The following is an 18403-nucleotide window of genomic DNA, read 5'->3' on the forward strand; positions in this document are numbered from 1 at the left end:
CAGGTGACAGGAGCAGCACAAAGGGGAAATTCCAGCCCAGAAAGGCAAAGCAGCCCCTGCACAGCCAGGAGGTGATGGGGGAGAAGAGCTGTTCTAAGTTGAATTTTCTCCTTGATTCCTATGGCAGCTTCCAGCATGGGCACTGCCCACCATGGGGCTCAAACTGCATCTACAGCAGCCAGGAAGAAAATTACATCCCTTCCTCCAATTCACACAGGAGTTTTGAGACACAGGAGCTCTGACACCTTGCTGTGGCAGTCCATGACACTCCCATTCCCAGCTGTCAGCCCAAGAGAAAGTTTCCAGCAGCTCCAGGGTGAGCTCTGAATCCCCTCCAGGGCTCATTTCAGCTGGGCTTTGTTCTGCAGATTTCCCAGGAGAGGACAGGCAGGAAACAGGGAGATTTTGAAGCAGCAAGATCTGCTGCAGCCCACATGTAGAACTCTTGGGGACAGGAGGCCATGGCACATCTGCAGGAATGTGCACTGGGGACAAGTGGCCATGGCACATCTGCAGGAGTTTGCACTGGGGACAAGAGGCCATGGCACATCTGCAGGAATTTCCCATTGGGGACAAGAAACCATGGCACATCTGCAGGAGTTTGCACTGGGGACAAGAGGCCATGGCACATCTGCAGGAATGTGCACTGGGGACAAGAGGCCGTGGCACATCTGCAGGAATGTGCACTGGGGACAAGAGGCCATGGCACATCTGCAGGAGTTTGGCTGTGTAGCTGCAACTCCCACAGAAAACGTCTCAGCTGTAACCCTGCCCATGGAGTGTTGCATTTTGAAGGAGACTCAGCAGTCTGGGCCATTCTACAAAACCAGAATGCTTTCCCTGTCATCTTAAATGTATGATACATCCCCCACCCCCTTAAACCTCAATATATCTGCACTTTCTTAATTTTAAACAATAGACAATGGGTGTTGAGTGATTTGATGAATTAAAAGCTAATTCTTGTGGATAAAATGCTGCTGCTGAATACCTAGCACAGATTCCCAGTTGCTGAAGGTTTAAGGTAACAACAGAGTGAGAATGCAGATGAGGCCAGGGCTGCCACAGAGCCATTTGGGATGGTAAAGCAACAATAAATACAGAAATTCAAGCACAGTGATAAAACCAGAACTCACAAGACAATATTAATTGCCCTCTCCAAAAGAGATCCAATAGATTGGTTGCCATACCTGATGTACATCTCTTCACGGTTAATGTTCTTGTAGAAATTCTAGGGACACAAATATTTAAAGTTACCACCTAATGTCCTTTAATAAAATTATATATATATATACACACACACACACACACATAAAAAAGAGGGTTTGCTTTCCTTGGTAGTTAGAAAGCATAGACAGCTTGAAAAGTAGATTATTTACAGACTAACTGAAGTTTAAACCTGGAACTACTTCTTTAATTAATATTTTTATTAGTTATATGTATGGTTTTATAGATACATATACTTAGCCTAGTTCATAATGGGATCATTACTGAAGGCTTTTCTACTGGAGAAGAGGAAAATATGGTTATCCAAATCATTAACAGAATAAACCACATGCTCCAGCTACACTTGGTGGAAGCTGGTACATATTGAAGCACTGTAGCTATGGAGCATTGTTGTCCAATACCTCTAAAGGGGCCAGTTCCAGGAATAAAACTCATTTTTATCACCATCACAAGTTTGCAGGAATGCAAGCTGCTAAGGCTGTGCAAGAATGACAAGAATGGTCTCTGGAAGAGAAATTTTCACCACATTGCACAGCGATTACTGAGGAACAGAGAGTGTGTGAGTGCAAGGGGACAGAGGTTCCTCCTCAGCCCTGAGGAATTTCCTGGAGGAAGAACCTCTCTGTGTGATATCCTCACGACAAAACAGGAATAGGAAAGAAGACAGAGTGGCCTAGGACAAGATCAGAGCCTCAAACCTCTTGGCACCCAAGGGCAAAGGTGCCTTGCAGGTTTCCTGCCCACTTTTGAAAACTCAAACTATTGAGATGCAGAAGCAGCAAGCTCCTCACAGATTGACTCTGCCAAGAGCCCACTGTCCCAATAAACCTGTCAAGGTAGAGGCATGTGAGCAGCAAAATTCCTTTTTCATGCACAGAATCACAGTGGATAAAGCACACAAACCAAACAATGCAAAGCGAGCGTTGCACTCACACTTATACATCTGTGCAAAGAGAGAGAAAAATCTGTCACCCCAGAGTTTAAATCGCTACAGAACGCTGTCAGCCACTCCTGCCCCACTGAAGATTGAGCTCCATGTGTAACCAATGTGTAACCAATGCCCTTCCCTCCCCAGGCAGCCCAGGCAGGAGGTACCAGCAGGTTCACGGTGCAGCTCATGCGGTTGTCCTTGCTCTCGTCGCTCATCACGGCGCGATAATCCAGCAGCCTCTCCAGCAGCCCTCTCACCAGGCTCACAAAGCTCTCCACCAGGCTGCAAATGCCAGGGTGCTGCTTGGCACACTCGGTAAGGCTGCAAGAACAGAAATAATGGGACAGTTCTGGTGGCAAATATTGAATTAGGCCTGAATCACCTGCAGAATGTGCTGGAAATTCCCTCTGTGAGCTGGTAATTTAGATATTCAGAAGACAGATGGCATATAAATCAATTGGAAAAAAAAAAAAAAATAAACATTTACTTTTCCTGTCTCAAAACAACTTTGAATTCAAGGGTGTACCCACAACTTCAGGACAGAGGAATCTGCATCTGTGCTATCACAAACTCAAGTCTCTGAAATGTCCCATTACTGCAATAAACACTGCACCTTCCTTTCCTCAGCATAAACTGCAAAAATGCCTCTTTGTACTTTTACATGTGAGTAAAAGTTCAAAAGAACAAAAATTACAATTTTTGCTCAAAAAAGACACCACCAGAGCAGTTTTACTTAGAGAAGTAAGAAAAACAATCGACTTTCTGCAGGTTGAAAAGAGCAGCTTGATCTCTTCTGATATTTTGGTATCATCAGTTTCAATTCACATTCACAAAACATTAGCACATACTACTTCTAAAAAGTGCTGAAGTGATTTAGGAGTAGAGATTTCCCTTTTTTGTTAGAGCTTTGTTTTCAACATTTAACTCTTTAAACATCATTAAGTGATTACCTGCATCTCGTTAAGGAGTATTTTCTTTCTTTGCTTAATAGAAATAATTTCTTCCTTTGCTTTTCTTTTGTTTCCTCTACTTAGCATTCTGATTTTCCATTGGGATCCTCTCTGACAAACGGCATTTTTTATACATAGTATAAATATTTATATACACACATACATACATGTTTTCACATATATAATTATAAATACAAACATTGGGTCAGCCAGAGATGCAGTTAATTTTCTCCAAGGTATTTTCTCTTGTGTTGGTAGCTGGAAAGGTTCTGACCTCTGAGTTCTCAATTATCAATTGAGCTCTACATCATTGTTTTCCAGACATTCAGGTTAAAATAAAATAAATTTGCTAATCTTTAGGCACAATATTTTTTAAAACTCTAATTAAAAAGTATACTGTTTTAATTAATAGCAAAACAATTTTTTTACTCCTCATAATTATTTGAACCTTCTTCAGAAAATACATATTCATATTGACTTCAATTGCAAAGAAACCCTTGAAGCTCTGGCCTAGGATGGAAGCTCTCAGAATACCCAGGATTAAAGTTCCAACTCCAGCAAAGGAAAAGCAGCATCTAAAGATTATTCCTTGGATTTTGCAACTCCAGTGGAGTTGCTGTCCTGACACACAGGGAATGTGCACGTGGATGTCTGAAAAAACATGGATATGGTACAAGACAGGAGGGACAGAGGCCAGCAGATAAAACCAGAATACTCCAATTGCTCTTGTCCGACTGAAACTGAAATATTTAAATCAATAAGTGACACATGGCTTATAAAATACACTGCAAATGGAATGGAAACACTACAGGGGCTGAAGAGCTGACAACTGACAGAAAAGACTGGAGCACATTAAAAGATGTTTGTGGAAAAGAAAATAAGAAAGCCTCAGAAACACATAGGAGACTGGAATATTATACAGGAAAATGGTGTTATTTTACATCTGCAAGTATCAGAAAGTTTGAGACACTAATGAAGGAAAGCACAGCCACCATTTGAGTGACTATTATGGATTTCTGCCCCAGGTTCCCCTGGAGTAACAGCAAACAAGCAGGGCTGTGAATGTTCCCTGGCTGCACAATGAACATCAGGCACCAAGACATCACATTTCTTCCCAATACAAACAGGAAAACATTGCCATAAACCACAAGCTATTGCTGGGTCTCACCCAGCACGAAGTACATAACTCCAGTCACTAAAGAAAGGTGAACCAGAGTCCACATAAAGAACTACAAAAAGAACAGGAGTGAAGAATTCCTGTCTCTTGAGGGAAGATTCAAAAAGTTGTATTGCTCAGCTTTATGCCATAATCCCAATAAAAAGGACCACAAAACATCAGAAGATTTTTTTTTTGCCCCCAGGAGGGAGCGAGAAACCTTTGAATTTTTAAACAGAGCTTGAAAAAAAATAGAAAATTTTAAATAAAGAAAGATTTGCAATAAAGCTGGAGAAAAACAACTGCATAGCATGGGCCACTGCAATGATGGGGAACTGGAAAGCTGCCAAGTGCCATTTCCTGATGTGCCTGTGTTAGGAACTAAAACGTGCCAGAACTCATTTTCTGAGCCTGAGGACGAGGGGGAAGGCACAGCTTGTGTTCATGGAGCTGCACTGATTCTCCTGCACTTCCCTAGCCTTGTTCACTCTGCTGTTGAGAACTTCTCACCTGCCCCACGTCCCCCAGCTCCCCCCGGGCACGGTCCGGGACAGGGCACAACCCCTCATGGGCCACGCTCACATTTAGGTCTAGGGACAAATGCAAGGCAGTGCTCAATTAAACTCCTGCTGAACCTGTTTAGTTTGTTTTTATGGGCATGGAGAAGTTCCCAGCAGTCACCAGTGTGGGCAAATGTTGGTTGAGGAGGTGAGCAGCAAGACAGAAATCACTGAGTGCTGCTAAAGATTCAGGTGACACCTGGAAAGGTGCAGCAGTGCAGACAGCCATAGGTCAGCTGATGAAAAAATGAACAAATGAGGAAATTTAACTGGGTCTCCTTCCAGTTGGAGCAGGTTGGGGGCAGAGCTGGAAATCCCTGCTTTGAAAGGTGTAAATGTAGGAAGAGTTAAATCAATTCAACTGAGAGAACAGTTCCTACCACAGGCAGGTCACCAGCCTCTGCTTCTACACTCCATCTACAGGCGTCATTTAACAAAATCTGGAAATAGGATGAATTGTCATTTTAGAAATGTGGAAACTTTGAACCTGAGGCCTGCTAGAAAGTGGGACAGTAGCAAGGGGAAAAGCCAGATATGTCAGAGCAAGAAGGGGGCCTTGCAAAGGAGGGGATCAAAAACTCTGCACTGTGTTTGATGACACTCCTTGACTGCACTGCTCAAAGATGGAGAGTGCCACTTTCCAAGAAAAGTGCTGGAATGAAAGAGCAGAGTGCAAACAAGGCAAGCAAATAATGTTACACAGCTCAGGAAGAGTGAACTTCAAAGGGTCACACACACAGGATCCGAGGGAAGCTTTGCTCTTTGCATAGATAAAGTCTCAGTTTGAACACTCCAGATTTAAGGCAATGTAGCATTTCAAACTAGATGAAGACATTGGAGGCACGTCCAGAAAACATTACATATGATAAACTGAAATATTGGGGTTGTTTACCCTAAGGGAAATCCTGAAGGAAACTAGACAGCAACATTCAAATTTGATAAAAGCTGCTGCGAAAAGAAACAGAATAAATTATTCTTTAAGTCCCCTGTGTGTGTACCCATAGCCTTCATGGTTTATCTGATGAGAGATGTGACTTTGAAAAGATTGCTACCCCTACCCAGAAATGCAGCCCATACAGGGTAATAGGCTTTGAGGAAATAAAACATGCACATGACACCACAAAGCCTTATTTAAATTCAGACTTGTCTGAATAATCTCTTGGAGTCCAATCTAGATATGTAAAAATGCAGGTTAGATATAACTTCATAATTTAGCTGAAACACAAAACAATAAAAAAGCCACCAGGAAAATAATTTCAATGAGTAAAACTGCAGTGCAGACCAGGTGTAGTGAAGCATTATGGTATTTCCAATCCCTTCATTAAAAAAGTTGCTAAGATTCTATTTTAGATAAGGTTACCAACCTGAGAACTGGGAACAATAGATAGAAATACATCCTGAAGGCATTTGTTCTATTTATTCTCATGCACTACTTACATGGACTCAAACAACTGCATGTAGTGTTCATCCCCTCGTCCTCCTTCCACCTCATGGTCCAACTTCAAAATGATTTCATTTTCAAACTAACAAAGAAAGGAAAATCAAAACACTGAGCAGTTATCCAGAGGTCAACACACTTCAACAGGGCATCAGAAATGTGCCTTTGATAATCATGTCACCTATTCCCAAGGGTGAAATGCTTGGGCACAGTCTGGTCTGGGCTTTTAGCACGGCTGAAAGCCTGGACACAGATTTGCACAAAGCTTCCACACTGGGCATGTGAGACACAAGCTCAGGGTGTGTTGCAGCTCAGTTGGTTCTCATGCAAACAACTGCACCCTGTTCAGAAGAAGGAAGATCCACCTCAGGGGTCCTGACAAGCCACTAACACATCAACAGGCACAGGGAGAGCATGAGTGGAGACCTACATTGAAATAAAGCTGTTGCTTTACATAGATCTAATTATTAAAACCACTGTAAAAATGACAGAATTCATTACTGTGCTAATGCAGCAAGTTTTCACGTTCTCCTTTGATACCAAATTTCACACAATTGTCAGAACACCAATAATTCTGTTACTCCCTGGAGTGTTTCTGTGTAATTGAGAGCTTTGGCAGGCTGGGATCCAGATCATCCCATCAGAGAAGTGGAAGCCTCTCATGACACAAATAATTACTGTGGTATTTCAGTTATAGAACTTTCAGATAACTGCAGTGCAAAATATTTTACCTTATTAGAATATATCCTCATCTAAACATTTAGCTTTGAGCTGAAGAAGCCAGGCTTAGAGGAAGACAGTCTTTCCTCTTAGAGCACCAAGCAGGTCACAAATTTCTTCAGTTTTAAAGAACATGATATTCTAAATGAAAATATGTTACTAGATGTGCTTCCTTCAAGGTCATGATTCAAACGCTCCACCCAGAAAAACGATTCATCATTTTTCCAGAGCAAAGGCCAGACTTTCCCCTCTTTACCCCAGTGCCCAGCCCAGATCTGTTGGCCACCCCGATCCTGCAAACTGCTCTTGAGGCAGAAACTGAGGTGATGCTGCTTCTTTCCAGGAGCTTTGAAACAGCACCTTGAGCAGCCAAACTTCTCCAGTGCTCACACCAAGAGCAAAACCTGGCTCAGAGCAGTGGCAGTGCAGCTCCACTCTGCTCTGGAAAGGGGCAGGGAGCAAGGAGCCATTCCCACCACTTTGTTACTCTCAGGTTTTGCTGCTCTAATGTTAATTCTTTCTCTGTAATTAGAATGCAAATGAAAGACTGCCTGTTCAACATTATATACTATATTAATATTAGAGAATAAAGAGCCATCATTGAAAAATAGCTTAACAGAAAAAAATAAAATTGCTCTGTCTCATCCTGGCTGAAATAGAAGTTTAAAGGGCTCTGAATTAATTTTTATGTGCAAGCAGGATATGTATTAGTATTTAACGTGGGTAACACAGGTGCATGGCAGTTTCAGGACAAGGAAACATTGAGCAGAAACATCCAATCCAGCCATTTTCTGTGGGCTTACTGCAGTAAGACAAATCTGTGAATATAGTGCAGGTCAAGCACCAGTTAAATCCACCTCTTAAAACCTTCCTGTACTTATTCAGCAGGTAGAGAATTGATTACTTCTCAAAGAGGCAATAATTTCACATTGCTGGATCTGAACAAAAAAACTCTTCCTAAGCATCTTTCCTTCAGTTTCTCAACAAGCTGAAAGAAGAGAAAAAAATCAGTTCTTTGGATCAAAACAAATAAAAAAGTTGGCAGAAATATAGAATAAAGTTTTTATGTTTCAGCACATCAAAATTAAGCTCTGGAAAGTGTCTTTTTCCTCTCACTTAAACAGAGTGTGCCTAATTGTCACTGGCACCCAAATTTAAAGTTTAAACTCAAGTTTAAAGGTTAGTTTTAAACAGATGCAAGGACTCTGCCCAGCTCTGAGCACACCTCGATACCACAGCACAAAACACATCCCTGGATCTCTGAAGCACCAGCCCCTGCTGCTGAGATCTCATCCCTCTGAAACCCCTGCACACAATAGGCTTTCAAGAACTGAGAGGAAGAAATGAGGCTGTTTATTTAGAGCAGGAAAATCTCCTGAGCCAGAGGAGCTTGCTGAGGACACCTCAGTCACTGTCTCAGTGGCTCTGGGAGAGCTCAGGGCTCTGCCACAGAACCGAACTCTGTCCTGTGACAGTGAGCCTGCAACCCCAAGCACACAGCAGCAGCCAGCACTGCTTTCTGACACGGTCCCCACAGCCAGGAAGGAAAGCAAACACAGAAAACTTCCCCAGATGGCTCCAGCAATTGGAAGAACCCACGAGAGATAATGAACTGAAAATACCAAACACAAACAGAATGATTTATTTGGACAAAAATATAAACACAGATGAATTAATCTTTCCCAAGCCAAGTTAAATCTGCAATGTAACTCAAATCCATGTTTATTTAAATGATATTTTCATTTGCTCTGGAAAGAGCTAATTTTCCTTGTCTGCTTGCTTATTTCTTTATTTTTTTTTTAAAGCAGGCATTTTCTAACTCCTGGCCTCAGATCACAGTTAGAACAAGCAGGACAAAGTCACTTGATGATGTGTCTTCCTTTGGGAAGTCTTAACAAAATGCACAACCTGATCTTTCCAGGAAAGGCAAGGTGGGTTATCAGCATTTGGAGGATGGGACTTTTTTAACCCTGTGTGTCCAACACAAAAGCAATGATCTCTTTTTATTTGAAGGAGAAGGGGATCTATTTACAGGGCTGAGTCTATCCACAGCCACTGAGAGATGAAGAAATTGGCTTTCCAAGATTCCCAGCTCTCTGAGCTCATGATAGGCAGAGCCTTGATAGCTAAAATTAGTAGATATTAATGGTTCCCTCTCTACATCTTCAATTAGAGTTAAAATTACGAGCTTATGTAACACTGCTCTGGTGAATGGAAATTACATGTGCTAAGTAGAAGAAAGGATTGCAAGAAAATGTCTCACTGTGTCCTACACCTACATACAGATTCCAAGGCATTAAATATATTTGTAGAGCAATTCATTCTTGAGACAGCCACAGGTGGAATTGTGTTTTCTCTGGGATTAGATGATTTCCTAGAAACAGCTAAATGAAATAAAATTCTTGCTTGATAAATTTGAATGACTTTATATCCTTACTGCCTGTATGTTGTTTGCATACAGGACTCACCCCCAGCCCCAGCACATCCCCTGTGCCCCCCAGAACAGAGCCCTGTCCCAGCACAGCTCCTGTTGACACACACAGGATTTTTGGGAAAGGTTATTAAATCATGTGGGAGGTACCAGACAAGCTCTGGTTCCTGTGCTGGTACAGACTCAGCTCATAAAGATGTTTCTGTTTGTGCTTTTTCCCCCCTCTTCTCTCATTAGAGATGATTAGATTAGAAATAAATTATTTATTTTTAAAGTTCCATAAAATTATGTTTTAAGTGAATGTCATTCTGGGCTCCTGAGTGCCCCAGGCACTCTTGAAATAACATGTTGTCATTCTCAAAATTTTATACTTCAGTTTCAAAAAAAGTCCTTTATACTACTGAATGTCAATTTGCAAATGAAAATTGCCCACTACCAAAACCTGGAGTTGATGTGTTTGTACATCCAGCAATTAACCATTCATATAACTTGTTTCCTTCTTTTAAATTAAGGTGGTATCAATTTTAAAACATAAAACTTAATGTGCCTTTCCTTTAAAATATGTATTTTAAAAAACTTTCCAGAACAGCTAAACTGACAGAGGCAAGTTTTTTTGTCTTAATTACCTCATGCATAGCAACAGGGAGGATAAACCCCATGATTCTTGATGAGCAAATGATCCCAATTCCTAAAGCAGAACATTAGAGTCCAATGAGACCCAGCTGCTCAATTATGAAATAGTTTTTGCACCATCTGATGAAAACTCCCTCTTTTCCTTAAGCTGCAATAAACCCAATGTCCTTGTTCCTTGGCACTGTGGAAAACCACCTGAAACTTATTTTTATGGCAGGAGAAGTGATTCAGTGGGCACAGGAGTGCCTGGCCTCTCCCAGGCTCCCAAGCTGCTGCTCCTGTTAATCAGGCAGGATGACTGATGAGTTTTTGGGATTCCTGGGCTGCACAGATCTGTGTGTCTCTCCCAAGAGATGAGGTATAAGCCGTGAGCAGGAAAACATTTTTAAGAAGGCAAATATAGGACTATCAGGACATGGAGGGAACAGATGCACAGTAACAAAGTGGTTTTTAATCTTGGCCTTGAACCAAAAGCTTTGCACTGTGGAATACAGACCAAAATGGAAATTCCATCTGCTCATTTGTTCCACACTTCATTGACACAGAAATGCCCCAAATGATTTAAAGTATTAAACATAGCTGGGTATACGAGATATTTATATTTACATGTGTCTAAAACGATGCTTTTTTGTTTGTCATCTTCCCTTCCACAGACTGTCCTGAATTAATTATTTGTGCAACTACAAAGCTGAATCCCCAGTTTATAATTTACTGTGGGAGGCAGAGTGCAAACACAGAACAAGGTGAGCCCATGCCCAAAGAGCTCGAGGAGAATGGAGATGTCACACAGGGATGGATATTCCACTGCCCAGGCAGACACAGAAGCAGTGGCAGAAATTCAGATTACAATCCCTAATGCCCTGCTCCACCATTCCTATTTCTATACCATCAATCAAAAATATTTCATAGTAGTGACTTAAAAACTCCTTTTCCTTTTCAAAATGACTGCCAAAAACACTCCAGGAATTTCAGTCCATCACAGTGATTAGTTTTTCTCACAATAAACATTTAGAAAAGTTACAGTTATTTAACTATTCACTGCTACTCCTGTCAGATACTCTGTATTACAACCTACAAGTTTTGGTTTACCAATATCTATGTCACAGGGAAGAGGGATAAGGAAATATTTAGATTACAGAGGATCCCTAGAGGTCATTTAATTCTATCTCCTAATTATTGAAAGGCTGACTTCAATGTAAGTCTTGCTGCTCAGAATCTTTTCCAGTAAAATCCTCAAAATTTGGATTAAGATCCTGCAATATCCCTGAGTCCTTCTTTGCTATTCCATCTATTTGTTGCTGTCATTGCAACAAGTTTTGTCTAAGTCAAACTAAGTCACTCTGGAGATCCTAAATTTGCTGTTTCTTTGGTTTTTAATATTTGGGCTTTCACTTTGTGTAAGCAGAAAAGCTCACTGGGCAAACATTTACCAGAAACACTGAGCACATGACATTTAAATGCACTTTTTATGCAGAGTATTTGTAATTACCTTTTTGAATTCTCCAGTCCTCTGATATTCACACAGCATCATGTCAAAGAAAATTGGGATCGTGGCTTTCCTTAATTCCACTTCTGGAATGAGAGTCATTTCCAGGATGGGCCCAACCATCCCCGGAATAAAGCAAATCTTATTCTGGCCTGAAACAAAACCAAAAATTGAATACTTGAGGAGCAAACAAAATATTTTCAGGAAGACATCTAGGAGCTGCCATCATTTAAAGTAGTGTTCAAGCCATCTGTGCTGGTCAAGTCTTACAACTCAGTCACTGCTCTTAATTTCTTCTCAAAATCTGGGGGCATGGGAATGGATATTGTCTCCTTCTAAGGTGCCAGAATGCAGTGCCAGGAATAAGCAGGAATGCCAGAGGAGTTGATATTTTCAATGAAGAATTCGATTTTTTGGGTTTTGACATTTCCTTATAAATATTTAGAGCAGAAAATAATAAATTAGCCTAAGAACCTCCCAAATTCTACCAGCAGGAGAGCACAACACGGTAATGTCACATGGAGTAACCTTTCTATGAAGGACAAAACCATTGCTGGCTTTTAGAATTAAATTAGACACTGCAGCAATGAGTCAAAACCAAGCAATGCATCAAAATCAGCAGCAGTACCAGAAACAGCATCCACAGAACCCGGCTGCTGAACCCACAGGGAATTATCGTGTAGCACCAGGGTTACATCTGTGCCAAGCAACACCAAAATCCCAAATCTGCAGAACACTTGGCCAGGTCCCAGGCTTGATAAATGCAGCAGAGCAGCAAACCCAAGGAGCTGTGAGAGGGTCCAGTGCTGCCTGGAGCTTGTAAGGAGACAAAAACCTTCCCATCAACAAATGTGAGATTTGTTCCAAACCAAGGAGTGTTCTCAGTCTGATTTCCTCTCTGATGTGTGCCCTGTGAATTTTGAATGCACAAAAATTTTCCAAGATAATATGAATATTCTACCTAAGTTCAGTTAATAGGAAATGATTCCAAAGGAGTTAGTGAGAAACTCTCAAAGGAGGAGCAGCAGAACCTGGCAGTATCACAAATGTAAAAATGATTTTTGGAATTTTAATTCAAACAGATTCCAAATCCAAATCTCCTAATTTGCAGAATCTCAGGTTCAGGTTGAGCAGTCACCTTCTCAGGGAAAAGTCATCCAGTCTCAACCCTGCAAAATAAGGTTCTGAAATCTGATTTCAGTCGTGTTTGAAACCTGAGAGAAGGTTGTGAGTTCTCTCTTAAACACAAACCTGGCTGCAGTCCAACTGTGCCTCATATCAGCTCCAAGCTTAATTACAAGAGTGAAACCATATTTTGAGTTCAAGTAGCAGAAATATTTACAAAAGCACTTCATGTCAGATAATTTTCAATGGAACAAACATCATGTGTCAGATTCAGGGGCAGTTTGCTACTCACCAAGTTTGTACCACATGTCACGGATAGCAAAGCCAATTAAACGTCTCATGTCTCCATATCTGGGGGAAAGGAATATGAAAGGTATTTTTATTGTTACCTTTTTTATCACTTTACTACAAAATTAAAGATGCAAGATAAAGGATATATTGTGCTTACTTGGTCTGGATTTTGTTGTATTTTGCATGGGAGAAGTTTTCTAGCTGTAGTGAATCTTGGGTAATAAAAGCCACAGCCAAGTGAAAATAGTTGTTCCACAGCTGTAAATTGAATATAAGGAAATTATAATAATTTTGAGGAAAGCAGGAATAATATTAAATGATGCATAATGCAGAATAATTTATGAAACCAAATGATGCAAGCAATATGAGATTTTTATATTATGCAGAGATGTACATCGTTAGTATTATGCAATTAGCAGAAAAGCAAGAAAGATGAATTTTAATAACCACTACTACACACTTGCTCTTAATAACAGAGCAGCTGAATAAATATTGCTAAAAAAAGATCCACATGAGATTCATTAGCCAACAACATTAATCCCTGAACCAAAGCAGGACTGGGGGAATGTGTTGCATGCTGGTGGATCTTAACAAACTGGAGCTAAAGGCACCAATGTAATTACACTGAGCTGAGCACCACTTCAAAAGGCATCTCCTGCCTCCTCTTCGGGTACCAATTCAACAAACATCTGTATGAAATTCCAGTGTCATTTGTGAAGAGCTCTCCACATGAAAGAATGATAAAATGCATCCCTAAATAACAGCTGATAAGACTGAGTCTGTGCTTGAAGCACACAAAAGCCTCTGTGCTCACAGTGCACAACCCTTAATTCCTGAAAGCAAACTATTTGTTCTACACACAATCGAAAAACAAGCACTTCTCACACACTAGAAATGGAAAGGGAAAAGAGAAACTTCCCTAGGAAACACAAATTTAAGGAAGGAAATGCAATTTTCAGAAGCTTTTGGGCAATCAGCAGCAGCTTCAAACACTTAAAAATGCAGCTGGAGCTAAAAGCAGTGGTAGGGCTCAGTGAGAGAGCAGAAGGCAATGGGAAATGTATTCAGTGGAAAGGTTCATTTCCATCAAAGAATGGAACTAAAGGGACAGAACTCTTCATTTTGTGTGCTGGGTTGGGAACCCCCCCTGAACAGCCTGGAAACAAAATGTTCTGTCAGAACTGAAGTGGCCTCTGTTCTTTGTAGCCTGGAAAACTCTGGTGTGCAAATACCCAGGAAAAACAGATCCCAACACACAAACCAACACCCACAACCACAGATTTCCCATAATAAACACAATTTTCAAACATGTCTATAATTTGTAGAGCACACACCAGCTCCATCCTGCAGCCAATTCCCAACTTTGCTCATCAGCACAAAGGTTGTTTATGCCCTCAAAGGCCAGTTTCACTCTCTCACCAAATATTTTAAGAGATTATTTTGATTATTTTGTGGAGTTCTCAGCCCCTTGAGAAGCTGTGTTTATTGATGTGCAGGGCACACACTCTGTGAGTGTCATTTACAGCAGGGAAATGGGAAATTTCTCAAATTGTTCTAGATTGTGGGGAGAGGAATGAAGGCTGATTCCTAAATGGTCTCATTTCATTTAAAACTCCAAGTTCAGTGCCACCTTTGTCAGAGACACAACCCTACAGGCCCAATCTCCTTATTTATAAAATACTTTTCCTTCATCCTCAAAGAACCCCAAAATGGCTAAAAAATGGGATCCTTTCAATAGCATATTCAAATTAAGGACTCACAAGATTCTGAGCACCAAAACAACTTTAAAACTCTACAAGACAAGCAGTCTCCCCCTAAAGTAAAATAATACGGAAACAGATTCTAAAGATGCAAAAAATTATTCTTATGAGACTTGTTGTGTTTTCTCTTAACCCCACAATAATATTCCAAGGTGTTTCAGACATCTGTCGATTCGAAAATGTGGAATTGATTTAGCAGGAGATTTCCAGACATCTCACAAAGAAAATATTTGGTAGTTATCCTAGAAAATCATCCAGGAGTAAAGGCTGCAGCCTCCTCCTTCACACACCCCTAAAACCTGATATTGCTGCTGCAAGGATCAAATAGGAACATCAAATTCTGTAATTTGATAATTTTCAAATGCACAATATGATAGATAATATATGAAAATATAACACATTCATATTTCCAGCATAGTTAATTCTAGCCAGATTTCCCAATGGTTTCACTCCCTATTAACCTCTGCATTGTTTCTGCAATTCTGGCACTGTCATACACAGATTTTTGCAGTATGTGTTTTTCCCCTGTGTATTTGTAATGCACTGAGGGTTTTGATTTTGGGGTTTCTTAGATTTTAACATAAAAAATAAGCTGCACAATTCTGAAGTTGAACTAAATTTCATTACTGCTGAGTTATTAATGGAGCATAGCTCATGCAAGAAGGGTAGGAAAGCACAAAAAATGAGCATTTTCTTTCAAATCAGACTGACATCAGATTTTGGACTATGCATTTATAATAAAATTCTGTGGCATAGGTGATTAATATATGAATTATAATCCCTATAAGAGCACAGATACAGATTTATAATCCTTTCTAATGCCCTGTGAATGTAGTGCTAATGGAGGGAAGGGAGCAGGAGGAATCAAGGAGGGATCAATAACATTTCCAGAGCAGAGGCTCCACAGCAGCTGTGCCCCTGCACAACAAAATGCTTTGGGCTTTTTCACCCTGCCCCAAAGGTGTCCAGTGACATTCCCCAAGGAATTCTGCACAAAAGCCAGAGAGGAATCCAGGGTGGGACTGTCACAGGGCAGGTGAGTTCACTCCCTGCAGGGAAACTCCTCCTGAGCAGAGCCAGACTGGAAACCAAAGGTGATGGAGGTGACAGTGACAGCAGAGTGACAATGCTCTGTCCTGGGCAGAGGCACCACCTTGCAATGACATCAGCTGCTAAAGAACCAAAAATGTCCTGGAATCATCCTATTTACCACAGGTGACATCTTCTCAGAGAGCTGTTACAATACAATGAATGTATTGTATAAGTGCAGAAAATCAAAGATTTTGTTACAATTAAACCAAAGACACCAGGGTGACCTTCAAGGAATGCTTTTCAAAAATATATTCCACAATTTTAAAGATTTTTGTTTGTTTGTTAAGCCCCTCCTGAAGAGCCCATCTCAACTCCTGCACCCTAAATCCAGAATTTACATCTCTAGGTGCCCTGAAAAGCCCAGCTGCAAAGCAGGGGTCTGGACATGGTGTCCAATCTTCACTTTTGGAACTGGCAAATCCCAAAAGAACTGCTGCTTGATGCAAACCAGCAAAAATCCCAACACTGCAACAACTTTTGGTAATGGCTGAATTTCCCTTGTCTTTGCCAGGAGAAGCTGATGATGAACCCTACACCACCAGCACTCCCCACCTGCAGAGAGAAGGGAACACCAGAGCAGCCCAGAATAAATCCTCTTGCAGCTGCAGAAGTGCTCCTGCCTGGGGCTCAGTGGGTGCAGGTGCTGAGGGCACAGTGGACACTGTGCCTGAGACAGGTCTGCAATCAACTGAGAGAATCCTGGGGAATAATATTTTAAATAATATTGAGAGCAAGCAAAGAAAAAGGTGGAAAAGACATAAATAAACAATAAAGAGATGCAATCACACTGATAAGAGTTTTTATCGATATGCAATGCAGCAAAGAATGAAATTGTAAAAACCCAAGGAATAAGAGATTGATTGTCATGGTCCTCAGGGCAAAGTCTAACCTCAAACCTGCTTGCCTTTTTTTCTTGTATGCCACCAATAGATCTCCTTATATTCTCTCCATAGGGTCATCCTGAATTCAGAGTTTTAATCTAGACTACTTTCCACAGTTGCAAGCCTTCAGACTTTTCCTTGCAGGCTCTGAACATGTACCTGGAGGGACACCTGCCAGCTCAGCTGCTCCAGCTCCACGTGCCAAGGCAAGAGCTGCTCAACTCTGCTGAACTGCTTCACACAGGTGAACTGAATTCATCCTCCAGAATCCTGGAGGGAGAAAACATTCCCTGCCTTTCTAGGTAACTGGTTTCAATATTTAACTTCTTTATATCTAACATAAATGCAAGAAAATAACTTGTTTCAAATCCAGGGGACACGAATAGAATAGAAACTGCTAAATATTGAGGGCATTTACCTATTCCCATAATTCCTGCTGAAACTCCAGATTTCTGTGCATTAAATCTCATGTTGCAGTTTATGTTCAGCACTGAGGAATGCAGAATCATGCATTATGCAAGATTCTGTCCCTGTTTGTACTGCAGGCTCCATGAATACTGGGAGCTCTCCTTCACTCCTACTTCATGGTTTATTTTTGGTCAATCACTTAATGAAATTTCACTCTCTTCTCTCCTGCAAAATTATTTTCTCTGGAGCTAACAGCTTTGTTTTATCAGCACAACAGTAAATATTCCACAGCAGAAGCCTTCCAGGCAGACCTGTTTTTATTGTGCTAAGTTTTGCTGTGTGCTGACACTGGAGAATCTCTGCAGGACACAGAATGTGATGTACTGAACCCATCCCTCGTGCACTCTGTGCAAACCCAAAAAAACCCCAAACCAAGGAAAACCACCCCTCACCCAGCAGGCAAAAACTTCAGATATCAGCTGAGTTTTTACCTCCCAGACCAAGGATTTCCAAGCCCATTCTGGCCCTTGCTGCCTGCCCAGTGTAATGAAAACCTCGGTGTCAGACTCTGGGATCAGGGAAGGGCTCCCCAAAATGGGAGGGTGAATCTGAGTGGTGACATTATAAGGCAGGACATTGAACAGCCCTTCACTGCTCTGCTGGGCAGGGGGTGGCATTCTCTCTATCCAACAGCCTCAGCACTGAACCTGTGGCTTTAAGGCAATGCTGAGCTCTAAGCTTAAGGACTGGAGCCTCTCTTGATCAGACACAGCACATCCTTCCCCAGGCCCCAAATGTAACACTCCTTTCCCTTCTATAATAAATGAATAAAGCAATAATAATAATGTAGTAATAGATGAAAAAAGCATTTTGCTTTGCAAACAAGAAAGAGGTCAGGAACTTTTTTTTTTCTCCATGTAACAAGCTCAGCCAGAGTAGCAAAAAAATTCTTCATTGCATTTCTCTAGATTTAAACCACACTTTCTTAGATGCTCAACTGCTCCACAGTTGACTTTCTTTGTTTGCTTTGGTTGGCTACTATTTATTGCCATGCAACCACTCAGCCAAGTGAAAATCCTCAGACCTATTTCCCTGTGCTTTAAATAGCTTTTCAGATTTTTCTTTTAATTAAGACTTTGCTTCAACTCTTAATAATCTGATCCGCAAACAGTAAAAATCAAGCACTTGTGTACACAGAAATTAAAGGTGTGTATCTTTTGATTTTAGATAACACTTTGATTTTCCTCTCTGTTCTCCCCAGCCCATTCAGCTCCTCCTGCAGTGTTTGGGCTCAGGGAGCTGCCCCAACACCCCTGG

General features: G+C 41.1%; 1 protein-coding gene across 2 annotated transcripts in view; it reads right to left on the reverse strand.

Annotated features, from left to right (window-relative positions):
* Window positions 1-18403, reverse strand: part of DOCK2 (dedicator of cytokinesis 2) — a 186427-nt gene that overhangs the window by 22192 nt on the left and 145832 nt on the right. For both annotated transcript variants that reach the window (XM_033073225.1, XM_033073226.1), the window contains exons 31-36: window positions 13103-13203; window positions 12947-13005; window positions 11533-11681; window positions 6259-6344; window positions 2320-2476; window positions 1188-1228 (exon numbers count right to left, since the gene is read on the reverse strand). In XM_033073225.1, coding sequence (XP_032929116.1) covers window positions 1188-1228; window positions 2320-2476; window positions 6259-6344; window positions 11533-11681; window positions 12947-13005; window positions 13103-13203 — 593 coding nt within the window. The remainder of the gene's footprint in view (window positions 1-1187; window positions 1229-2319; window positions 2477-6258; window positions 6345-11532; window positions 11682-12946; window positions 13006-13102; window positions 13204-18403) is intronic.

Source organism: Catharus ustulatus, chromosome 15 (assembly GCF_009819885.2).
Source record: "Catharus ustulatus isolate bCatUst1 chromosome 15, bCatUst1.pri.v2, whole genome shotgun sequence".
In the NCBI taxonomy this organism is placed as follows: domain Eukaryota; kingdom Metazoa; phylum Chordata; class Aves; order Passeriformes; family Turdidae; genus Catharus; species Catharus ustulatus.